This window comes from Cricetulus griseus, chromosome 3 (genome assembly GCF_003668045.3).
Source record: "Cricetulus griseus strain 17A/GY chromosome 3, alternate assembly CriGri-PICRH-1.0, whole genome shotgun sequence".
Classification (NCBI taxonomy): domain Eukaryota; kingdom Metazoa; phylum Chordata; class Mammalia; order Rodentia; family Cricetidae; genus Cricetulus; species Cricetulus griseus.
In genome coordinates, this window is record NC_048596.1 from 94,070,192 (window position 1) to 94,095,844 (window position 25,653).

Below are 25,653 nucleotides of genomic sequence, written 5' to 3' on the forward strand. Positions count from 1 at the left end.
GATAAAGGCAGTTTCACCACTCCTGCCGTAACCTGCACTGCTCCTGTTGAAGTCAAACCTGAACTTTATGTGAGAAGTCACAAGAAAACTCCAGCAACACTTTAGTCAAGGCACAAGAGCCATCAGTTGTCAGCCCCAAAGACAACTGCAGATCTTGTCGGGATTTTCTCACCTCTGGAGGGTGGAGAAAGGGGCCAGCCCAGTCAGCAGGTTCTCCTAGCACACGGTGCACTCCAGTCTAGCTTGGCTCTTAGGTCATTAATACTGCAATCCCCAGCCAGGCTTCCTAGGTTTTGGTTAACCTGTGTGTAGTCGGCGGTCTGCCTTGATTATTAGAGGTGCTGGTCCTCATATTAGCTCCTACTTCGTGGGCCACTGGGGAGTTTTCGTTGTAAGGCCACTGAATCTCCAAATGGTTGGAGACAGAACCTGAAAGCAGAGCCCAAACCTGGTTCCACCATTTTCAAGCTGATTAGAATTAACGCCTGGGGAACGAACACTCGCTCCTTCCGTTGTAAAGCAGCTAATAAAAGCAGCTACCTATTACGGTTATGCGTATTAAATGAGATAATGTATGTAAAGTGATTAGCTCTGTCTGGCACGTAATAAATACTCAGTCCCTGTTAATGTACAATTTTTCTTGTAGTCTACCAAGGCCGTTTTTCCATTATGCCATTATTCTGAGAATTGCTCTGGGTCTTTGGTGTGAGGAAGGAGTCGCTGGATGGTCTAAACCAAATTTCCTCACGAGGGGGCTCCTGAGGCACCTACAACCAAATAAAGTCTCCCAGTTAGCCCGCAAATCCCTTCTCCCAGAGTTCTGAGCCGAGGTACAGGTGGTCCCCCTCCCTCTTGCTCCGCAGAAGCCTAACTGGCAGATTTTACAGGAGCCCCCAGTAAAGGCAGAGAAGGTGCAACTAGAAGCAGCTGGGACAGGATCTCGGAGTACTGAATCCAGCTGCTTTTTCTTGAAGGGACCAAGTGCCACTACCTGAAACCGGCTATCGCCCTCGCCCTGAGGCCTCGGGGACCAGAGGCAGCGGGCGAGGATCCCGGATCTAGGATCCGGGATCCGCTTGTCAGCTCCTATCCGCACCGCGGAGGAAGCGCCCGGAGCCGCAGGGGCGGAGGGGATGGTGGGCGTGATCTGTGAGACGGGGGCGTGGTTGGGGCGGGCCTTCAGCTCCGGAGTCGCCCCCTCCCCCGGCCGGTCCGCAGCCCCGCCCCGGCCCCTCCCTCTGGCCTGTGCGACGGGTCCGGCGGCGGCGCCGGCGCGGGGACAGGCGGAGGCGCGGGACGTGGGGCGGCGCCGCGGGCAGGGCCGGCGGACGGGCGCTGGCAGCGGGGGCAGCGCCGCGGGCCGCTCCGAGTGGCTGCAGTCCGGGCCTTGCCCTCCCATCCAGCTCCCACGCCGTGAGTGCGCCGCGCGGGCCCCCAGGGTGCATTTGGTTCCCCTCTATGTCGGGATCCGGGTCCGGGTGCTAGCGGCGGTGTGTGGGTCCGAGCGTCTGTGGGTGGGGGCGCCGATGCTTTTCAAAAGCTGTTCCAGTCTCTGTCCACGTGAGGCGTGTCCGTGTCTGTGAGAGCAGCGGGGGGATTCTTTGGGCTGTGGCTGCTCACGTGAGGTCCATGTTTGCGGGCGGTGCGGTGGGGGGGAGGCGCGGGTGGATGGGTGATGGTTGCTTTTAGGAGCGCGGGTTTTGGGAGCCTGTGTGTGTTGTTGGCAGAGAGTACCGAATGCTGCGGCCGATGGAGGTGGGGGGTGGGTGGGGTTGCTGATTGGCACTCTGGAATCTTGTGGCTCCGCTTGTCCGAAGGGTTCCTTTCTCCCTAGTGCAGACGCCCACCCCTGCCTCCCTCTCTCCTTCCTCCTTGGGCACTAAGAAGCCCACTAGCCAGGATGGAGGACATCCTTCCTCCGCTGCGGGCACTGCTTGCTGGACAGGAAGCTTACTGCAGAGGCTGTTTCTTGTAGGAAAGGACCCCTTTAGTTCTTAGCCTGGGCCCCGCCTGGAGGACTCCAGGCCCCTCCCTGGTTCTCATCACCTTCCTCCTGGACTTGGTTTCAGAACCTGGGCCGCAAACCTGCAGGGACAGATGGTTGCAGGTTGGAAGGGCAGGCTGCACCCCAGGGAGGTCAATATGATCAAAAGCAGGCCCTGTGCATGTTCCTGGTGTGGGAGTTCAATGTGGACCACAAAAAAACCAGGACTTGCCCCAGAGGAAAAAATAAATCTGAGATTTCAGGGTGGGTGCAATGGTTATCTTTACAGGTCTCTCCAGCTACACTGTGCCTATCTCCTGAGCAGGGCTCTGGTTTGCTGCAGAATGGGAATGAAAGCTGCAGGCCTGACAGGTGCCCTGCCTCTCTTGGCTTGGATGCCTCCAGTGAGAGAGCACTTACTATCTTATGCTGTGGGAAAGCTACCTTGTGCCAAATGGAGGTCTCTCTCCTTGGAACTTTGTTCCTTTGTCTTGTTACTACTTTTGATTTTGCTTCTTTTTGCTGAAAGGGACCTACAGAGTTTAAACATAACTCTCCTGTCACCAGCATGTATTGAGGACTTTCTATATGCTAGTTACCAACTCACTACTTAGGGGACAGTGGGCATTTCTGCTAATAGAACTGGAGAGAAAAGGATCATGGTTGGGATAGTAGTGCCTATGTTCAGAAAACACAACTGCTGTACAGCAGTGTGCTGAGAGTGAATGCCATGGGTGACTTAAACTCAGAAAACATCTATTTTGGAAAGCAAGGGGAGGGGCAGCCTGTGAGCACCTTCTACCATGCTTAGCTTTGTGATAGAAATAAGCAATCAAATCATCAAGGTAGTTTGAGATGAGATTTAATTGTGGAGCACATTGCAGTCTGTAGGAGCCTTTAATTTGAAAGGAAGCCTCTGGAATCTCAGATTTTGAGAACAAGAAAACTCCCTCCTTCCCATTTTACAATACAGGTATGGGGTAGATTTATCTTATGTAATGGAGTTAGTGACAGGACTAGATGCTAAATTTTATGGCTTTAACGATGGTGGTGGCATACATGCCTTTAATCCCAGCACTCGAGAGACAGAGGCATGTGGATTTCTTAGTTCGAGGCCAGCCTGGTCTACAGAGTGAGTCCAGTACAGCCAGAGCTACACAGAGAAACCCTGTCTCGAAAATCAAAAACAAAATTTTAAATTAAAATAGAATTACATCACTTTGCCCCATCCCTTTCCTCCCTCCAACCCCTCCCAGTTACCCTTCTAAGCCCTCCCATGCCATCCTCTCAAACTGATAGCCTCTTTTTCTTTAGTCATTATTGTTAACATGTGTGTATGTAAACGTATGCGCAAGTATAGAGTCATGGGAACCCCCAATGGATACATCTCTTGACTTTTTAAAGTTGAGCACACTTTTGCATCAAGGATGCATCGCAGTTTGTATGTGGAGGTGAGAGAAAAGTCAGAATTGAGATTACCAAGGTTCTAACTAATAGGGCCTGATGAATGGTAGTACCTTTTATGGAGAAGAGAAGCTAAGCAGGAAGAAAAAGTCAAGAGGAAATGAATTCAGTTTGGGACTATTTTGTTCGTCCAAGCAGAGATGTCCAAAATTGCAATTAGATATGCAGGTCTGGGATTCAAGGGAGTCTTTCTGCACAAGGCTTTGGGGGTTAGAAATGCATGAGAATTAAGATTATCCAGACAGATTACATAGAGAAGAGACCCTGAAACAAAACCAACAGAACTAAACCTTTAAGGAATGGTGGTAGGGGCAACCAGTGCAGTGAGTGGGGTACATAGATCAGTGGGTCATAAAACCATGGGGTTCCAGTGCTGCCCTTTTGAGGCTTTACTCTCGTACACTACTATTCTTTTTGTAAATGTCTCACGTTTCTGTTCTTTTTTTAAAATTAATTTTTATTAAAATTAAAAGCAATCTTATTTTACATACCAATCCCAGTTCTCTCTCCTTCTCGTCCTCCCGTTCTCCCCACCATCCCCATATTTCTGTTCTTTTACTCAGTTTTCCCAAGGCACCTATCAAACTCATGCTTGTCCCTTAAGATCCAGCTCAAACATCCCTTCCTGTGGTAGTCTTTTTCATTCTCCACCAACTTAGATATTTCCCCTAGCTGTTTGAACTTGTCAGTATCATGGTTCTTATCACATTGTCATTATGTGTGTACATGTCAGTTTCCCACAGGGAAAAGGTAGGGAGCTACTTGATCAACTGTATGTCTCCAGTTCCTAGATGAAGGCTGTGCCTAGAGTATGTCCAGGCACATTTGATTGAATGATCCGTGTACCTACTCTGTCAGGGGGATTAGTAATGTGAATTTCACCACTTTCCTTCCCTGGAAAAGGAAGGGTTTCTCAGGTTTAAGGGCTTTCCCTCATCCATTGTTGTTGCTTTTCTTTTGGAGAAAACACAAAGGCTACAACCTACAGACATTTGTTATTTTTCTGAGCCTCAAATGATCAAATATACCTGGAGGCTAGTGAGTAGGAGTGAGTCATTTTAGCAAGTGAACCTAGCCAATTCCCTCCACCCATACACACATCAACAATGCCTATGGTCACCTCCAGTTCACAGATGTGTAAGTCCTGTACACTGGGAATCTAGTGTGATTGGAGAAGAATGTCATGGGGGAAGCTGGATATTGTTTGAGAATTTAGAAAACCTTAAAAGTTTTGAAACATATTTTCCCCCTCTATGTCAAGGATCCCATTTATTCAGCACTAGCTGTCTTTGTTCAAAATCAGCTTTCTAGTTCTCTGAATTTGACTTCTCCAGCTCCCAGAAAGAACACTGCTTGAAGCTAGAGCAGCTTCTTTGGGGGCTTTACGTGATGGGGCCTCTGACATTTCCGTGGGGGATCAGTCTTGATGGAAAGGCTCTCTTCTTCCTTGGCCTCCAGGCAGCTTGCTTCCTCTCTGCCATTCCTGTCTCTGATACCTTCTCATTCTTCTTTGCAGACTTTATATTCTGAGCCTGTATCTTAAATGTTGGCATTCCTAGGGACTAAGTTATATAGGCCCTCCTTTCTCACTCTGCCTTGGTGTCATCTACTTCATTGTGGCTTCAGGAATATCCCTATACCAAAGAAATCTAAACCCATGTCTTCTTCCTACACTTCAGGTTGCCTTTCCAGTTGACAGCTAGACTGTTCCACTTGAACTGTGTCCCATGGGCACCTTGGAGACATTGTGTTAAACCACTTGACTTATCACCCTGTTATCCAAATTCTTCTAGTTTCCAAGCTAGAAAATTAGCAACCATTTCTAATCCTTTCTTCTACCCTATCTCTTCATATAACACCAACTATATACCAGATTCTATTGGTTTTTCTCCCTATGAAAACTCTTAAACTTCCACTCTTGACCCCTTATTTTCCACTCAGCAATCAAAAATATCTACTTTTGTCATTCTGGGCTTCATCTCCGCCTCCCTCCAACCACCACCAAACTTTTCCTTTGCACTTTGGATAAAGCCTTAATCCCCTAGCAGGGAAGGGGGATAAAGTCCAAAGTCCTTAACAAGGGCAACAAAGCATTGTGTGGGATAGCCCCTGCTTAGCTCTGCATCTCATTTGTTAGCCCGCTCCTGCCACAGTGAGTGATGCAGCTTCCCAAGACAGAAGGCACCGGGAGCTCAATAACTTATCCATCTTCAATCTCCATTCCTCTGGGCCCACCCCTGCCTCAGGTCCAAGTTAGGGAACTTACTTTGTGCTCCTAAGGCAGTCGTACTTCCCTATCATGTTCACCACCACACTGCATTGCAGAAATCTGTTTATTTGCTTGTGGAATCCATGAAAGCTCAGCTTGTCCGTTTATCGTTGTAACCCTGCAGAGATGCCCAGTGAATGCTAAATGAGGGATGAAGTGCCTTTAGGACAGAGGCATAAAGGATATGGGTGGGATATGGGTACAACCTAGCTCTGTGTCCAAGATCCATTTGCTGTATGGATCCATCAACAGGAGTATGGGCCTGTTGGACATCTATGTCTAGAGCAGAGAGGTGACCCAGGAGCAGGAAGGCACCAGGAAATCAGTCTAGTGAACCCTAGGTTGAGGCTGGGGAATGGCCACAGCAGATGTGATACCCTGTGAATCAGAGTGGGAAGCTGAAACAGGAAGGGGAAGGGAGGGAGGGGCTATTGGTCCTTGGATGTAGCCCAATTCCCGCCTCTGTGTGACAGGCTGGGAGATCCCCTGGGTTTAGAGAGGGGTGGAGCCTAATGTCCAGCTGCCCCAGCCAGAGTCAGCAGGCCACTAGTACCCTACCTCCCAGCCTTCCTATTTACAGTTTGAAGCTTCACTTTGCCTTCATCCTCCCTCTCTTGTCAGCTGCCTAACTGCCCTCCCTTCCTCTTAGGATGTCCTAGTATAAATGCCAGTGCCCATATCAGGAGAGAATTTTCTCAAACTAGTCCTTCTTTTTCCTTCCCACACCCACTAGCACATACACTCAGGACAAATGCACTTTAGCCCTCCTCCTATCCCTCATCAAATCTGAAGAGGCCTCTGGACTGTCATTCATTCACTGTCTTTAAGATGCCCATGGTGCACCTAGATGGACACAGCAGTGGTGATCTGGTCCTGCTTACTCCCTGTTTTTCAGCTTCTTCATGGGTAAATTTCTGTCATGGATTGTCTACATCTGCTTTGTTAACTTCACTCACTCGCTTATCACTCTGAACTGGCTTCTGCCCTAACCACTCCACCACAGCCAAACCTAGTGAACATGTCTACTCTTTAACCTATTTCACCCCACTCCCTGTTTGCTTACTACTTTCTGTCCCAAGGTACTCTGTCATCCATTCTTATTGCTTTAAGGGCCATTAATATGCCGATGATTCCAAATCAATAACAAGCCCAGACTTCTCTCTTGAGCTCCTATATTCTGTTTCTCACTTAACAGCTCCACCTGGACATCATGTATATAGTTCAAACTTAGTGTGCCTAGAACAGCATGCCCCAAACACCTCTTACTAGCCTGTTCTGTCTTCTATTTGCTCAGTTGAGAAACTGGGAAGTTGTTATCAATGCCCCTTTTTCCTCTGGTATCCAGTCTGTGACACTCCTTCTAATTCAGCCTCATACACATTATTCTCATTAGCCAATCTTTCTGCCTCTAGCTCTGTAACACCGTGTTACCTGAAGAACTGGGGTAGCTTCCTGACTAGTCCTCCTCACTCCACTCCAGCTTCTGTTTCTCTGCAGTTGTCATCATACCAGAAGAGTGTTCCAGTTTGCTTTCATTTATTTGTAAACTGCCTCTTATTATATTCTTAATGTTCTTGCTGTTATTCACTTTGCTTCAAGCACATGGTCCATTTAAGTAAGTATGAGTCTTCTCCCAAGAATGTGCATTTACTTTTGCTTCAGGCCCCTCCCCATGTTCCCCATTATTCCTACCAGTACCCCTACTTTTCTGCTTACAGAACCCTTTGTGATAACTCGGTAAAGAACCCTTTGTTTCTCACAGTACTCAGGAGGCAGAGGCAAGCGGATCTCTTGTGAGTTCGAGGCCAGCCTGGTCTACAGAGCGAGTTCCAGTACAGGCTCCAAAACAATACAGAGAAACCCTGTGTCCAAAACAAATAAACAAACAAAAGACTTTAGTTTCTCTTCACATTATTTTTCTTCTCTGTGCCACCTATGGGCAATTATGAATTTACTTGCTACTTACAATACTTTCTTCTTGTTATTTGTTTTTAAGACATGGTGTCTCTACATAGCTCTGGCTGTCCTGGAACTCACTATGGCCTCAAACTCACAGAGACCTACCTGCCTTTGCCTCATAAGTGCTGGGATTAAAGGCGTGTGCCACCAACCCAGCTACTTATAATACTTTTTAACTATCTGCTATCACAGACTTCCAGTGTCTGTGCACATTAGGCACTTAGCAAATAAATACTAAGAACTAATCATCAAACTCAGTAAAGATAGATCATTCTTAATGTCAGACTCCTTGATAAGTCCTAGAAACGGGAAGTAAGTTAGTTGCCTGCTTTTAAGAATCCTATATATGTAGGAAGCAGAGAAGTAACAAAGTTATAGGGTAAGGTCTAGGAATTGAGGGACAAATAGGAATAGCACCCAGCCCAGACTTTGGGAAGTCCCAGAGGATTCTTCCCAAAGGAAGTGACGTTTACGTGAAAACTAGGCAAGGGGGTAAGAGTGTCTCGGGCAGAAGTGAACAGAACGTGTAATTACAGAAACAAAGAGAATGGAGTTTTCTAGGAATTGAAACCTTTATGACAGATCATAGATTGTGAGGTCAGAGGTTGAGTGGGAGGTATGAACAAGGTATTTCTCAGCCTTTGGGGCCAGTTTAAAGACTTTATCCTCTGGACAGTGGAGAACCATTGAAGGAGTTTAAAAGGAGTAATGGTAGGGTCAAATCTGTGTTCGGAAAACTCACTCTGATTAGAAACGGTGATGAATGGGAAGGCACAGGCTATGCAAGTAGAATGACAGCTACTGCATTCCAGTAGAGAACCCAAGGCAGCCTAAAATGGGAGCGACAGCTTGGGGTATGAAAGGAGTGCTTTGGAGTCATCCTTAACCTTAACACTGATTGGTGTAGCAAAGAGTGCAACCCCAGGCAGTTGTGCTAAATGGTGGGTCAGAGTGTGGGCAAAGAGGCTACCTGGAATCACTCTTGCAAGCTGGTTGGAGGCATTAAGCAGAAAAGAGGTGGGGTGTCAGTGAAAAGCTATTCCTGTACTGTGTACTTGACTTGGACCCTCTGAGACTTTAAAACAAGCATTTGAGATGAGATTTCATATTTATATTATTACAAATTAGAAACTGATGGGGTTTGAAGAATAATTCAGCCACCAAGATGGCAAAAAGAGGGGCTTTAAAATCCAGTATAATCCTAAATCTGTGCTCTGAAATAGTGCCATGCTCAGGAGTCACTCAGCCCACGTGTTTCACCCTGCTCTTCCAGCCACCACCTTGTCTTGTCCCTGGCAAGGAAGAAAGGGGCACATTTCTCTGCAGGAGATCGTGTGGGGAGAGGGACTGCTGGCCTCCCTGCTGCTGACTATTTCTCTGTACACAGGCTGGTGTGAGTGGCAGGAACCATCTGTGGTCACCATGGCAAAGAGGGAGGACAGTCCTGGCCCGGAGGTGCAGCCAATGGACAAGCAGTTTCTGGTATGCAGTATCTGCCTGGATCGGTACCGGTGCCCCAAAGTTCTGCCTTGCCTACATACCTTCTGTGAAAGGTGAGGGAAGCTACCAGAGAGGGACAAGGACCCTGCAGCACCCCTTGCCCCGCAAGGGAAATGCATGTTATAAATAAAGGGAATGTGCATGCATGGGAGGGAAGGACAAGTGAATCCTTTCCTGCAGGAGATAAGGATCTGGTTGTAATAAGCTATGAGAAAGCCAGGAACTCTGAATACTGGGCCAGAGTGTTGCCTAGAATCAAGCTTCATCAGGTCCTTCCCAGATCACAAAGCAGCCAGGGGAGAAATAAGAGAGTACTGAGACTCCCAACCAGCACTGAAAGCATTTGCGACTGATGGAAGCATGGATATTTGAAGTTAGATTCGTTCTTCCCTGCCTGTTCTGAGGCACTAAGTGAAAAGCAGCCCTTCTCAGCTTCTTGGCTTCTATTTATTGTGCCTTCATTCTGCTAACATTTCTTATTGAGTAACTGCTATGTGCCAGACCCAATACAAGTCATTCAATGTGCACTAAGAAGAAAAAGAAAATACCAGACAGGATTTTATCTTAGTTATTTATTGAGACAAGGTTTCACTGTATAGCCCTGGATAGCTTGGAATTTATTATGTTGAGTAGGCTGGCCTTGAACTCGCGGACATTCACCTGCCTCTGCCTCCCAAGAGATGGGATTAAAGGTGTGTGCCACCATAACCATCTCTACAGACATGATCTTTATGATTAAAGGGTTTGTGGTAAAGTGAGGGAGGTAGCAATCAAGTAATCATAGAGCTGTATTGTTAGACCATGAATTACACTCATAGTAAGTTCTGCACATGCAGTATTAAACTGTGTGTGAGCTTAGTGATTCATTAGTTTGGAGAATCCTGTGCATCCCAGGGATGAACAGAAGTTAGGTAGGTAAAGGGAATTTAAGAGCAGGCTAGGCAGAATAGAAAGCTCAATAAGGCTATGTGGCCTGGGGGAATGTGTTGGATGAGGGGGGCTCCGAGAAGCCCTGTGTAGCTGGAGCAGAGTGAGTGACTAGAAGTGGTCTAGGATGAAACTGGATAGGGAGGTGGGCTTGGTAAGACCATTAGGAAAATTGTCTTACCTGGCAAGCACTCAAAGCCTTTGTGTGGTTTTCTTCATGACCACCTTGTATTTTGGCAGCATTTTCTCTCATTTCTCATGGCTGCATCTTAGATGTCCTAGTCCCCAGATCTTCTCACCAGAGTTTTTCCAAACCTTCCATGTATCCCATTTCCACTAAATCTGATCCTGCTTCCTTGACAGCCCTGCTCTTTGAGATTCCAGCTTTACTGTTTTCTATGTTTATCAGTGAGCAAAGATCTCAGCCTTCCTGCCCATTCAAATTCTTCCATCAGCCTGTGGACCTCACTTTCCATTTATGTCTTAGTTCCTAATGTTGTCCCTGGACATCATCTACTTTGACTCATACTCTCCTAACTATCACTTCAGCCCTGTAATCCATTACCTGGAAACGAGTACTTCTGTGACTGTAAACTCCAGCCTTCCTCTTCTAGCTTCTGTCACCCTACTACTGTTCTGCCACCTTTGAGTCAATCTAAAGCCTAGCCTCCTTAGTTGCTCCCTCTCCTCCCATGCGCCACCTCCACCCTGGCTTCCCTTTCTATCCATCCTCAGCCCTACAGCTGATCATCTAACTATCCCTGGCCCACTTTGCTCACACCTTTGTATTTTGCTAAGCCCATGTCATAGAATTTCAGTGCTGGGTCAGAGCTGTAACTGGATGCCTCTGCACTTTGTTGTAGGCCCAGATCCCTGAACATTCTTGGGGGAAATCAGTGAGTGCTTACAGTTGGCCATGGACTTTCTACTTGATTTACATGTGTTGATTTACTTAAGATATATTTTTTCTTTTTGGTATGAGTTGGTGTATTTTTGGGGGGTGTGTAAATCCACATACATTCATGTAGAGACCAGAGGAAGATTCCAGGTGTCTTCCTTTATTGTTGTCTTGAAATAGGGTCTTTCATTGAACTGGAAGCTCATTGTTTGGTTAGGTTGGTTGACCAGCGGGCTTCTGGGATCTGGTGTGATGGAATACACCTTTAATGCCCATCACTTTGGAGGCTAGAGGGGCTTTGTAGTAAGACTGTCTCAAGGGGGGAAAATACAAAATAATAATAAAAAAAGAAATAAGCAGTAAAAAAGCCAGAGAAGAAGCCAGCGTATGCTGGTGAGTGAGGCAGGGGCTAGGAGAAGGGGGAATCAAAGTCTCTGTGTAGCCCAGGCTGGCATTGTATGGGTAACCGTCTTTCCTCAGCCTCCCAAGTGTTGTGATTTCAGGTGTGTGACATCATGTCTGCCTAATTAGATTTTTTTTTTTGGTTGATTGATTGTTTTTCTTTCTTCCTTTTTTTTCTACATCCCAAGGGAAGTTTCCCTTCCCTTTTCTCCTCCCAGTTCTTCCCTCTATATTCCCTTCCCCCTTCCCCCCATCTACTCCTCCTCCCCTGTTTCTCTTCAGATACAGGCAGACCTCCCCTCCAGTGGCTATAAGCCAGTCCTGGTATATCAAGTTGCAGTGAGACTAGGCACCTCCTCTTCTACAACTAGTGAGCTTTAAAAAAAAAAAAAATCTAATTGTAGCATATAGGCCCTCTGCATAATATTACAATTAGATTTTTTGAGCTTTGAAATTCCAAAGAGTGAATTTTAAAGGAGCAAGAGAAGGGACAAGAACATTTGGAAATTATGTCAATCCAAGGATGTTTGACAAACAGGAAAGAGTTGTCCATCACTTAACAAGGTTCATTGTGGGAATAGAGCTAGAATAGTGGGATGATAGCCATGAGGGGACAGATTGGGAGAGATCTCAGAATTAAAGTAGTGACAGTTGATGAGATGTGGGTGGCAGTGGGAGCATGGGTATGGACAGATGAGGTGAAGTGAAGTGAAGGAAAGGTTCTTTGGTGGTAAGGAAATAAAGATGAGGAAACCATGATGGAGGTGGGTCGTCTGGTAGATGTCAGAGCCACCGAGAGCAGCAGAAAGTGAGGGGGGGAGTGAGAGGGCGATAGAAGAGTTGAGCCAATAAATGGAAAAGGACTTCAATAAATGGAGAAACAGCTCTTAGGTCAGTGGAGACAATAGCAAAATGGTGTGGTACAGGCAGAAGGGAACAGCTTCCGAGAAGCTGCAGACACATAGAATGTTCCAATTGGGAAGAGGGAGGACTTAACCCCACCTTCTGGCCCTAAGGAATGTGGAGCATGAAACAAAAACCACTCCACTGGGAGGGACTTCAGGGAGAAGTAGGTCACAGAGAAACCAGTTAATATTTGTAAAGCACTTAAGATCATACCCGACACATAATGTTTGTTACATCTTAATTAAGAGCAAAAGGTATAGACAAGAGCAAAAGAAGAGCCTGGGATACAGGACAGTTTCTTCTGTGGGTATCTTTCTTCCACAGATTGATGATCTCTGAGCACAGCTGCCTTCCGTCTGGTGTCTGTTTCTACCAATCGTTGTCCTTTTCCTCCCTGTGGTGACTAATCCAAGCCACCATCATTCCTCACTCCTCCCTTCTTCACTCTGTGGTTGATCCTGTCTCAGGCAACTTAGGCACCCATTTTCTGACTTTGTCCCTGGACTCTTCTAAAGCCACTCTTCCTGTGTTCCTTCCCTCCATCAAAGGGTGGAGTCCATGCCTCCCCTTTAGGCCAAGCAGGCCTCTCTCCTTCCTTAAGACTTTGTCTCAGTGACTCCCTTGTCTCTCCCATCGCTCCATCTCTACTGCTGACTTTTCAGCTTGGAAATAAGCTCAAAATTCCCATAATAGTAGACTGGGGATGTGGCTCAGTAGTAGATTGGTTAGATGACAAAATTAAAGTACTCCTTAATAGCATAGAGAAACTATTTTCTTATCTCCCTGCAATTCCATCCAGTCCTTCAAGCCCCCTTTCACTCAACTACCCAACATCCCCACCACTCTTCAACTTGCATCACTCAGACTTCTCCCACTGCTGTTGCCATCACGGTCACCTTCACAGAGAAAAGTCTCCTCGTGTTTGCCAAATGTAGTGGGCACTTTCCACTCCTCAGCCACTTCCCACCCTAGTGACTCATTCCCTCCAGATACAGTCACTCTTCCAGCCTCTCAGCCTCTCTGTCCATCGTCTCTGCTCTTCATGTTCCTCTTTGCTGAATTCTCTCCCTCTCTCTCTTACCACTGTCCACATCTTCTCTGATCTCATCCTCTCTCTTAGATGTTGAGGCTGTCTGAATGTTGATGTCCCCTCATCTCTGTCTCTTAACCCTCTTCTCCGAAGTGCTGTTCTCTGTGTTTTTCCCTGTGATGTATGCTACCATCGTTCTCTCAGATACCTAAGCTAGGAGGTCAGGAACCAGTTAAGAGTATCTCCCTCACTCTCCATACCTACTCACCATCCTTGGCTTCTCTCTCTCCTCTCTCTCTCTCTCCCTCTCTCTCTCTCTCTCTCTCTCTCTCTCTTTCTCTTACTCACTAAATCTAATCTACCACCACCCCCTGCTGGATCTCATTACATAGCCCAGGCTGGCCTTGAAATTGAGTCCTCTTACCCAATCTCCATAGTGCTGGAACAATAGGCATGTGCAGGCATACCTGGCCATGTTTTTTCAGTATAAATGTATTCCCACCCTTACCATGAATCCAGGTCTGTCTCCCTGGAATAGTGTGAGTATGTTGGTTAAGCACAGGTCCGCTTTGCATTTAAAACCAGGCTCCGTTGCCCACTGGTTTGGTTACTCTGACCACTTAACCCTTTATGCACCTCCTCATATAAAGTATAAAGCATAGCATCCGGCACATGTCACTCTACTGTCATGTAGCTGTCTTACATGTAAGTAGGCCTTTTACATTTAATCCTCATGTAGCTGAACTCTGTACTGTCTCCATCTTATAAGGGAAGAGACCTTGGTTTGTGAAAATAACTTGTCAGAGGTCACATAGTGGATTAGGTCCCTGGCCAGGGAGTTGAACTGAAGCACACTAACTCAAGGACCAATGTCCTTAATCTTTAAATTCTAATTCTGTCTTTGTTTTTCCCTCTGAAGACTAGAACTATTTTAAAGGCTGGCATTGTGTTTTATTTTTTATCCCCAGAGCTCGGCATAAATTTGGCAAGAATAAGCAGTCAGTTAAAGTTTAATGAGTTAAAGAGGACAGGAGTAGCAGGATGAGAGCTTGTTACATATTTTCTTGAGGAGGTTTGGTAAACACCTGTGAAAGGTGAGCCTGTGTTTGTTCTAGTGGAGGAATGTAGACATGTCTGTTCTTAGACAGACCAGGGATGTATTCCTGCTCAGTCCTCAGAGGCCTTTTAACACCTGCTGGTCGATGAGGCCTGCGTGTATGTGCACTCCACACAAAGAAATTTCCAAATGAAATATTAATGGCACATCTGTGTAAAAGGGTTAGGCACCTATGAGGGCTGCTTGTGCGCCCCCTGCTTTGACTCTCCCTTCTCCTTGGCCAGATGCCTCCAGAACTACATCCCTGCTCAGAGCCTGACACTGTCCTGTCCAGTGTGCCGGCAGACATCCATCCTCCCAGAACAGGGTGTCTCAGCCCTACAAAACAACTTCTTCATCAGCAGCCTCATGGAGGCCATGCAGCAGGCACCTGATGGGGCCCACGACCCTGAAGACCCCCACCCCCTCAGTGCAGTGGCTGGTCGCCCTCTCTCCTGTCCCAACCATGAAGGCAAGGTGGGCCCAAGCGAGGCCCATTGAGGCCAGGACTTGGGGTGGGAGGAGAAGGAGAGGTGATGAGGGTAGGGTGGCCGTGGGTGAGGTGTTCTACAGGGGTAAAGAGGGCCAAAGGGGAGGGGACAAAGAAGTGTAGTGTTTGGCTGTTGCCTCATAGGAGCCCTTGTACCGCCAGACGATGGAGTTTTACTGTGAGGCCTGTGAGACTGCCATGTGTGGTGAGTGCCGCGCAGGGGAGCACCGGGAGCATGGCACAGTGCTGCTACGGGACGTGGTGGAGCAGCACAAGGCAGCCCTGCAGCGCCAGCTTGAGGCTGTGCGTGGCCGGTAGGCATCTTTGGGGGATCCGGACTGGTGCCTCAGCAGGGGCAGGGCATAGGTGCTGGGGAGGGGAAAGAAAGGGCCTGGGAAGGGCAAGAATAGAAGGCTCCAGAAGGTCAAATAGGGGATCTCCCAGAGGGCAATAGTGAGGCTGTCTTTGAGAAGAACTGATTTGGTGAGGATACCCTCCAGCAATCCTGGTATGAGATGTTTCAACTCCTCAGATTGCCACAGCTCTCTGCAGCTATTGCCTTAGTTGGAGGCATCAGCCAGCAGCTACAGGAGCGCAAGGCAGAGGCCCTGGCCCAGATAAGTGCAGCCTTTGAGGACCTGGAGCAAGCCCTGCAGCAGCGCAAGCAGGCTCTGGTCAGCGACTTGGAGAGCATTTGCGGGGCCAAGCAAAAGGTGCGTCAGGTCACCCTTGCCAAACACGGTCTGCGATGAGATGGTCTTACTGTCTCCATTGTCCAGATAAGGCTTCCTTTTCTCTCGCCTCTGTTCTGCCTCAAAGCATGGTCTGTCACTGCTGTGATCATCTGTCTCCCTGTCACATGGTCTGTCACTGCTGTGGTCATCTGTCTCCCTGACTTCATGCATTGCCATGGTGTTTCATTGCTGTGGGCATCTGCCTCCCTGTCCATATGCATCTCTATGTATTTCTTTCCTGCCATGATACTACAAGCTCATCAGTAACCCCAGCAGCTTTGTTTTTACCAGTCTGCATACCCACTCCATCTCCTCTTCTTCAACAGGTGTTGCAGACACAGTTAGACACACTGCGCCAGGGTCAGGAACACATTGGCAGTAGCTGCAGCTTCGCAGAGCAGGCACTGAGACTGGGTTCTGCCCCTGAGGTATTGCTAGTGAGAAAGCACATGCGAGAGAGGCTGGCTGCACTGGCAGCCCAGGCCTTCCCAGAAAGGCCACATGAGAATGCACAGCTGGAACTGGTCCTTGAAGTAGATGGGTTGCGGAGATCGGTGCTCAATCTGGGTGCATTGCTCACCACCAGTGCCACTGCACATGAGACAGTGGCCACAGGCGAGGGCCTGCGCCAGGCACTAGTGGGCCAGCCTGCTTCACTCACTGTCACCACCAAAGACAAAGATGGGCGGCTGGTACGCACAGGCAGTGCAGAGCTGTGTGCAGAGATCACTGGTCCTGATGGCACACGCCTTGCGGTGCCAGTGGTGGACCACAAGAATGGCACATATGAGCTGGTGTACACTGCACGCACAGAAGGTGACCTGCTCCTCTCAGTGCTACTCTATGGACAGCCAGTTCGTGGCAGCCCCTTCCGTGTGCGTGCCCTGCGACCTGGGGACCTGCCACCTTCCCCAGATGATGTGAAGCGCCGGGTCAAGTCTCCCGGTGGTCCTGGCAGCCATGTACGCCAGAAAGCAGTGCGCAGGCCCAGTTCCATGTACAGCACTGGTGGCAAACGGAAGGACAACCCAATTGAGGATGAACTCGTCTTTCGTGTTGGTAGGAAGGCTGAGCACAGAGCCAAATGAAGGCTAGGGGCAGGGTTGGATGAAGGTTGAGGGGGAGGGCCTGATGGGGGCTCAGGGGAGGGTGGTGGGGGCTGTCTCAGGCAGGAGACTCATTGGGGAGGGAAGAGAAGTTCCGACTGATCTCAGTTAATTTGTGTTTTCTCATCTCTTACCCACAGGCAGCCGTGGAAGGGAGAAGGGTGAATTCACCAATTTGCAAGGTGTGTCTGCCGCAAGCAGTGGCCGCATAGTGGTAGCAGACAGCAACAACCAATGTATTCAGGTAAGCCTCTTTACCTAACTGCTTTAGTACCAGAAAAGATTCACACACCACAGCCCTCAGGTCAACTCTTAAAGATGAAACCCACAGTTACAATCATCGTTAAAGAGCAGTAAGTCCAAGCTCTTCTTGACCACCCAGAACCTTCAGTCAGAGCCAGGGTCCTTGTGCTTGTTGCCTTTCCTTCCCAGGCCATGCTAAGGCCATCTGAGCTCCTAGATTGGCTCCTTCTTCCTCCTCCTTCTTTTTTTCTTTTCTTGAGCCATCTGCTGGCTGATCTATTTTATCTTAGCAGTCAGGTTGCAGGTCTGCCCTTCCCTGCTATCTTCCAGCATACCAGCCTGGCTCCAGGGTATATTATCTTCCTGGAGAATGCAGCCATCTAGTTGGCTAGAGAGTTAAAAGGGAGTGCCTTTCATCAGCTAGAGGGTGGCACACAACCTCAAGTGGTTCTGTACCTGCTTTCCAACTTGTACCTCACACAAGCTAATTCAGGCATCAGTCATACTCAATGTTCATAGCCTCTGATGTATGGCAACTAAAACATGGCTTCCCTTGTCCATATTCCTTGCAGAAAGCACTGATCCCAGTACAGTGGGTGTGAGTGTGGTAGATAGTGTAGTGATTGAATGCTTGGGCTCTGAAACCAGACACCTCAGCTTGAATCCTGGCTCTCCCTGTACTAGCAAGTCACGTGACCCCTTGGCACTTAAGTCATGTGTAAAATTAGGAAAAGCATTTCTCAGGATTGTTGGCAGTATTAAATGATGTAATGTAGTATACCTAACACCTAGCTGTTGTTAAAAATATCATTGTCCAGGTATAGACTGTAAACAAAGACAAGAAGATGGGAAAATGCCAGAGTGGGTAGTTCACATCCCATCCTGGCTGCAAGAAGCTTGCTGTTAGGAACTTGGGGTGGCCGAGGTCAGATTGTAAATAGTTTTGGAAATGACCCCATGGAAATTTGATTTTACTCTGTGAGGTTGGCTACTGTGCCACCTCACTTCTTTGAAATGTATTACTGTGCAGCTTCACCTTAACCCGAAGATCCTTACTTTAAAACACCTATACCTTTAAATTTCTTGGCCCTGCCTGAATAGCGTTGTCATGAATCCAGTTCTGCCTTTCTTGTCACTCTCAGCAACTCCCTGACCCCACTCCACCTAGCAGGAACCCTTGCAGCCTGATTCTCAGGCCTGCCGGCTCCAGTTTTTTCTTAGGGTAGAGGAGCAGAGAAACCCCGTAAGGGATGTGGGACCAGCCTAGATGATGAAGGGGTACTTAGGAGTTCTGGGGTAATGCTGGGATTCTGCTGGAGATCACCTTCCACTGCCTTCTCCTTTCTTCCCTTTAGGCCAGAAATGCTTTCTAGCACAAAGGTTGAGATTTAGGGACGCCTGTCCTGCCGTTCATCCACAGAAAAACGGGTGCTGCTTGACCCCTCTGGTGAGGGGGTTGTGAAAGAGGCCTGGAATAGTCCTCTCTTCCAAACACCTGCTACTCTGTGACAGTCCTTGCTTCTCTCTACTTCCAAGTCCACCCTGATGTCACAGCTGCTGGAAGCCTGTTCTTGGATTCCAAAGCTGAGTGCTTTACTCTTTCTTACCCTGGATGCCTCAGGACTGATATGGGCTAAACTCATATCTATAGGATGTGACTCCCCTACTTTGCTCATGAGGCTTGGAGGTCCTTGTGAGTTTGTCCCATAGTGCAGAGTGGAACCCTACTGACAGAGCACACATGCCCAACAACAAGAAAATGCTTTGTGGTTTTGAATGAACAATTTTATTTGTAAATATTCACATTGTGTCATTGTCGTAGTCCAAAAATTTGTTAGGTCTTTCTGGGGACATCCTCTTTCCCTTCAGGCACTGTGCAGATCACATTCTTCTCTGTCTTCCCTCAGGCCTTTGCTGTGGCAGTTTTCACACTTTCCCTTTTCTGGGTTGGTTTGTAGTTTTTATCTGATTTTTTATCTTTTTGTTGTTATTTTCAGTTGAGATCCTTGAAGTCAGAGATCTACTTAATGTATCATGGTATAGGAGAGAGATAATATAGGGGCCAAAATGAGAGCCCAGCAAACTAGTGCTGTGAAGGAGACAATGTAGCAGCTTTTACTGAGTACCAAAGTCAGTGGGCTGAGTTTCTCTGTGTAGCTTTGGAGCCTGTACTGGCACTGGCTCTTTAGACCAAGCTGGCTTGAACTCACAGAAATCTGCCTGCCTCTGCCTCCTGAGTGCTGGAATTAGAGGTGTACACCACCACTACCTGGCTGATGAGTTCACTTTTATCCCTATTGAGTTTTGAGTTTGCTGTGTGATATCCAAATGGATCTTTCCATTGAGTTTAGGCCTAAGATTGAACTGGAGGATTCTTTTGTTGGTTGAATGCACCCTAGATGCCAGAAGCTCCACACAACTGAAAATACAGCAGCAGACAAAACAAACGCAGCACCAACTCCAAATAGAGCTTGCATCTTTAGAGGGGGTGGGCCACAAATAGCCACAAAGTGACAGTTGTTATAAAAAATCTATAAAATATATACTGTAGAACCATAACTTTACACACACACACACACACACACACACACACACACACACACACACACACACACACACTGATTTGAAGAAAGTGGAAACTCTGAAGAATTGACCTGGAAATTTTGGAACTCTAAAGATAAATAGGAGTTGGCCAGTTCTGATAGGGCATGTATGTGGAATGGCAAGAATGAGGCTTTCCAAACCCTCCCCACTGTTGTCTGAATTGAAGCTGCTACAGTGGGAGATGGCTGATGGACTACCTCACTGCTGATGTAGCCCCCCTCACTTCCATTCCTTACCCTGTGATACTTCCTTTCTCCTGCTGACATTTTTGACTTTGCATAGGACCAGTACAGAACGCCATGTGCTATGCTGACTGACCAGGTGAGGGCTTGCTAGAATGTCATTTCAGGAGGAGGTGATGATCTGTGGTAGAACAGGTCTCAGAGACCTATCCCTGGGTAGCCCAGCCTGTGAAGGAGAGAGCAGGGCTGAACTGAGTATCAAGCCCAAGACACAGAACTTGAGCTCTCTGTGTTAGCTCCTTGGCTCTGATCCATCCTGTGTCCCCAGAGGCTGTAACAAAATGGAGTATATGAGAATTATGCAATGAGTAATGGAGCTGTTAAGTTAGAAGATGTAGTTTAAGAGGAAAAGAAGATTAAAAGAGACACTTTAAAATGAAGAGATCTCAGCATCTTAAGAGACTAGGTGGAGGACTAGAAGGGAAGGTCAAAAGATGCATTCTGGGGCACGGGAGAGTTGGCTTAGCAGTTAAGAGCACTAGACAGATGGCTTAGCAGTTAAGAGTAGGGGCTGCTCTTCCAGTGAACCAGGGTTCGATTCCCAACATCCACATGTCACAATTGTCTGTTCCTACAATTTCAGGGGACCTAGTGCCCTCTTCTGGCCTCCATGAACACCAGGCACTGATAGTGTACAGAGATGCATGCAGGCAAAACCACCCATACACAAAAAATAAAAGCCATTAAAAAAAAAAAAATGATCATTCTGTCCAGAAGAAAGGTTGTCTGTCAGTTCGGAAACCGAAGGGAACAATTCTGTCAACTTTCCACTTGGCTGTGAAATTCTGTTGGGCTTTCCTCCTGTACTTCTCTTGAATCCATCTGCTCCCCTCTGGATTGTTTCCTTGGTCCAAACCGTCATTGTTTCTCATCTGGGTTCCTGCTACGGCTTCTAACTGGTTGACTAGATTCCAGTCCTGACTCTTTCCTGTTAGAATACTTTTGTAAAAGCACATCTGTCACTTCTCTGGCCATAAATTTTCAGTGACTCCTCATTATAGCCAGGATAAAATATAATTCTTGTTGACCACTCCAGCCACGCTAGTGAGGTCCTCAAACAGGGTTCCTGCTAGCTAGACTCTGTACCTTTCAAAATTTATTCTTGCTAGTTGATAATTGACATCTTTATTGGCTGTTAGCTCACCTGTCTCCTTCTCTTGGTGCCTTTTCCCACCGTGCCCTTGGTCCCTGTTGTGTTTCCACACTCCCCTTCATATCCCGACTGCAAGTCCTCTAAGGTATCTCACAGGGTTCCTCTGTACCCCTGGCATGGTGTCAGCAAGTGATTGTTGAATGCCTGAATAGATGGGATCTTGCTAGGACCCAGCTCCCTTTCCTCTGTACCCACAGTGTTTCCCCTCCTCCCTGCTCCCTCCCTTGCTCCTCTACTCCAGGTTTTCTCCAATGAGGGCCAGTTCAAGTTCCGATTTGGGGTCCGTGGGCGCTCACCTGGGCAACTACAGCGTCCCACAGGTGTGGCCGTGGACACCAATGGAGACATTATTGTGGCAGACTATGACAACCGTTGGGTCAGCATCTTCTCCCCTGAGGGCAAGTTCAAGGTGAGAAGTTTGCTGTTGTTGTACTCTGGACCCCTGGTGAGCTGCTCCACTGACCAAGCTAGGTCAGGGCCTAAAGTGGTCTATTCCAGCTCAAGGTTCTGCTTTGATACCAGGCCAGGACATGACTCTCTACTATAGTAGTAAGGATAAAATCCCTTATGGTATGCCCTTCCTACAGACCAAGGTTGGAGCTGGCCGCCTCATGGGACCCAAGGGAGTGGCCGTGGACCGGAATGGACATATCATTGTGGTAGACAACAAATCTTGCTGTGTCTTCACCTTCCAGCCCAATGGCAAGCTGGTTGGGCGTTTTGGAGGCCGTGGGGCCACTGACCGCCACTTTGCAGGTATGAGAGAACAACCCCAAGACAATTTCCCAGGGTCCTCCTGCTGTGAAGATCCCTTCTATATCTTGACTCCAGTTCCCCTTTCCTAATATCTAGTTCCATCTTCCCAGAAGCAGGGTACCTCACCCCTCCCAGAGAGCCTACCCTTCTTACCGAGTGCCTCAGCTTAATAATTTAATAAACCAACTTTCTATTTTCAGGGCCCCACTTTGTGGCTGTGAACAACAAGAACGAGATTGTAGTAACAGATTTCCATAACCACTCAGTGAAGGTCAGTGTCCCCTCCCTCCCTCCCTCCCTACCTCCTCCCTCCCTCCCTCATCACTGTCCCAGTGACCCTTCCTCTTCAAAAAACTCCTTTCTCTTCCCTCCTTCTCTCAAGCCCCCTTGAAATCCTTCACTGAACCAATAAACATTTATGGCATGGCTACTTTGTCCCAGGCACTATGCTAGAAGCTGGGGATTCAGTGCTGAGTAAAGCAAACACATTCCCTGTCTTCTTGGTTAGAGTCTGTCTGGCAAGAAGAGACAATCAGGAAATTACAGTTTGAAGTGAAAGATTCTGGGATAGGTGCAGGGAACTGTAGGAGGGACAGGGGAAGACCTGCAGGGGAAGACCAGTGGGATTAACCACAAAATAGAGAAGGAGGGGATACACACAAGTAATCCCAGCACTTGGAGGTGAAGACAAAAAGATCAGTAGTTCAGGGTCATCCTTATCTACATGGTGAATTCAAGGACCACCTGGGATACATGATACACTATTAAAAAAAAAAAAAGACACAGGAAAAGACCATGAAGTCAGCACCATTTATGGAAACCATGGGTAATTCAGACTAGGTATGCTGGTGCAAGGTGAGGATGAGACCTGTGAAAAGGCTGTCTCTTTAAGAGCTATGGGGAGTGCTTGAGGAATTGCAGGTAGGGATGTGATGAGCCCTTTTTTTGTTTTTGAAAGGTCACAATGACTAGGGGAATGCTAGAGGCAGTGATCTAGATGAGAAATGATGAGAGCTTAGACCTTGACATGGGTATAGCAGTATATATATAAGGAACAGACTTGAGACAGAATCAGGGATGTTTTTATTTGTTTGCTGTCCAGCTGAGAAGGTGGAGTCAAGAATGATCCCTAGGCAGCAGGGTGGTAGCAGTATTGAGATAGAGAAATGAGAAGTACCACTTTCCCAGGGAAGCATCCCCTGGAATGTCTGATGGGCAGTGGGATACTGTGTATGATCCCTGCAAAGAATTTCTGGGATAAACTGCATATCTGGGAATTCCCCTTGGAGCTTTACCCCACCCTCCAAGGCCTTGCCCTCTGCCTGAGGTCAGGTCCCCAGTCCCTAGCCCCTTCCCCCACCAGGTGTACAGTGCTGATGGAGAGTTCCTCTTCAAATTTGGCTCACATGGCGAGGGCAATGGACAGTTCAATGCCCCCACGGGAGTAGCTGTGGATTCCAATGGGAACATCATTGTGGCCGACTGGGGCAACAGCCGAATCCAGGTGAGTAGGGCCTAGGGATGACTTGAGTGAGACTTCCTGCTGAGCCTCTTCTCTGCCTGACTGTACTTCTGCTTCCATTCTCCACTTCTTTCCCAGGTATTCGACAGCTCTGGCTCCTTCCTGTCCTATATCAACACATCTGCAGAGCCACTATATGGCCCACAGGGCTTGGCATTGACCTCGGATGGCCACGTGGTAGTAGCTGATGCTGGCAACCACTGCTTTAAGGCCTATCGCTACCTCCAGTAGCTGCAGAAGGGCCCTACTTGGCTTATGGAGGGACGGACATAGGGGTGATTGGACAAGAGGGTCTGGCTAAGAGGTGGGCCAGACCCAGCAGCACTGAATGTGGGCTGTGGGCGTGGGTGTGCCCAGTGCCCTTCCCTTCCTCCCCAACCCCACGGTTGCACTTTATTTATTCGGTTCTTGCTTTGGTGACTGGGTGGGCCTGGACTGGTCCCAAGGATGTGTGCAGAGCTTCACCCTACCCCCTTACACACACCTCCCCCTTACACCCTCAGTCTGCTCTCTGCCCCCTGGCCTGGGGCCAGAAAAGCCTCTTACTTCAAAACAGAAGTCCCTCTGGTTGTCTCCCTACCACCCCATACACACTGACAGAGACAGCAATACCCCACCCCATACTAAATAAATGTGTTCGCCAAGGTGTTTTTGCTAGGTTCTTGTGGGGTAGGTCTCTGAAGGGTTGTGTGTTGGTGTCTACTTTGGACTAAAAGGTGGTCATGCAGACAGGCAAAGGACACAGTCTCTACAACAAATGGTGAAATTTTAAAAGAATATTTTAATTGCTTTGTTTTAAATACTTAATTTTGTTAATAGGGTATTGTGTTTATATGTCTGTTGGTATACTACATGAATGCTGTGTCTGTGGAAGTCAGAAGAAAATGTTAGATCCCCTGGATCTGAAATTAGAGATTGTTGTTAGCCATCATGTAGGTGCTGGGAACTGAACCTAGGTCCTCTGCAAGAATGAAGGGGACTCTTAACTGCCAAATAATCTCTCCAGGACCTAAGGACTACTTTTTACTTATTCTTTGACAATTTCACACATACATACAATGTATCTTGATCGAATCCACCTCCTGCTCCCCCTGGAGTCCCTCAACATGTCCTCCTTCTGCCATCATATTCTCTTCTTTTTTTATAACCCACTGAGTCCAGTATCAGGTTTGCATTTTTTACCCTTCAGGAGAGGAGAGCAAGAGTGAATCCCTGGGTCCCTGAGCTACTTGCACAGTTCCTCATCCCTAGGCCCTGTAACCCTGCATGCCTGTAAATATAGGTGCTTTCCCCCCTTTCTGGTGTTACAAAATAGGAAAGGATGACTCTTTTCCAGTATATAGCCAAGGCTGCAAGGAGAGCGGTTTTAGTCATGTGAAGACTTGAAGCTTGTCAAGTAGATCCTGGATGTGAGAGACTCCATGGTCATTCCCAAAGCCCTGGACCCCTAACCCTTTCCAGCTCTGTGTTTCAAGGTTGCTGCCCTCACCCCACAATGGAATTAAGGTTTTTCACATTGCATTCCAGAGCACTAGTCTCCTCCTGGTAGGATTGCTAATCGCAGAGATAATTAAAACAATATTCAGTGACCTGGGAGGTAGGGACTACAATTTCTCTTTCTGTACTAGAGACTGAAGCTCAGAGAAATAGGTCGCATTGTTGACTGAAGAGCAGAGTTGGATCTATAACTGTCATTCTCTTAATAGTGAATGGCACTGTCTTCTTTATCTTATGCTCCTTGCCCTTAGCATGATGACTGGCAGAGAAGGTACACCAGATTTGAGGAATAGTGGATCTGGGAATGTTGGTCATGAAAGGTTATGGGAGAGATAAAATATTGTCCAATATAGTGTAATAAATTCCTAGGCCTCGGATGGAAGGCACTATGAATGTCATGAAATCTTTGCAGAGGTCAAGGGTGTACTACTTGGACTACATAGAAGCTTTGGTTATACTTAACTCTTTGGTCCTCTCCATTACTATTGGTTGAGACCTGGTAGGCAGGTGGAGGGACACAGATTTCCTGAAAGCTGTAGGGCAGTGTTCTCACCAGCTCTGGTTCTGATTATGAGCAGAGCTACCTCAGTCCATGCACTGACCAAGAGAGGCAGTGGGCTCAGTATCAGTGGAAACTATTCCTTCCCTCCATTCTGAGCAAAGCACCAGCTGTGATGCAGAATGGAAGCTCCAAGTTCCTATTTTTAATCTCTTGGAATGTCTAAATGCAGAAGAGGGAAATAAAATGACAATAAGGGTGACCTTTCCTGGATGAGAAGTGCTAAATAGTTCTTCCGCCAGCCAGAGAGTGGGACTCTAGAGCTTGTTTCTAGATTAGGCCATCTTCCTAAGCTATACAAGAGATGTCTCA

The 25,653-nt window shown here is 47.5% G+C and overlaps 1 protein-coding gene across 3 annotated transcripts; it reads left to right on the top strand.

The window, feature by feature from the left end:
• Positions 1-1,260: 1,260 nt before the first annotated feature.
• On the top strand, positions 1,261-23,933 carry Trim3 (tripartite motif containing 3). 3 transcript variants are annotated; one of them, XM_027404944.2, is made up of 12 exons: positions 1,261-1,413; positions 9,064-9,229; positions 14,681-14,912; positions 15,070-15,239; positions 15,458-15,638; positions 15,986-16,718; positions 16,906-17,009; positions 21,249-21,416; positions 21,595-21,763; positions 21,964-22,034; positions 23,127-23,267; positions 23,364-23,933. In XM_027404944.2, exons 2-12 carry the CDS (start codon positions 9,099-9,101, stop codon positions 23,514-23,516), a joined length of 2,253 nt encoding a protein of 750 aa, XP_027260745.1. In that variant the 5' UTR covers positions 1,261-1,413; positions 9,064-9,098; the 3' UTR covers positions 23,517-23,933. The 3 variants fall into 3 exon arrangements, with proteins under 3 accessions (XP_027260745.1, XP_027260746.1, XP_027260747.1); XM_027404945.2 differs by having other exon boundaries at positions 15,088-15,239; XM_027404946.2 differs by lacking the exons at positions 1,261-1,413; positions 9,064-9,229 and having other exon boundaries at positions 14,690-14,907; positions 15,088-15,239.
• The last annotated feature ends 1,720 nt before the right edge of the window (positions 23,934-25,653 follow it).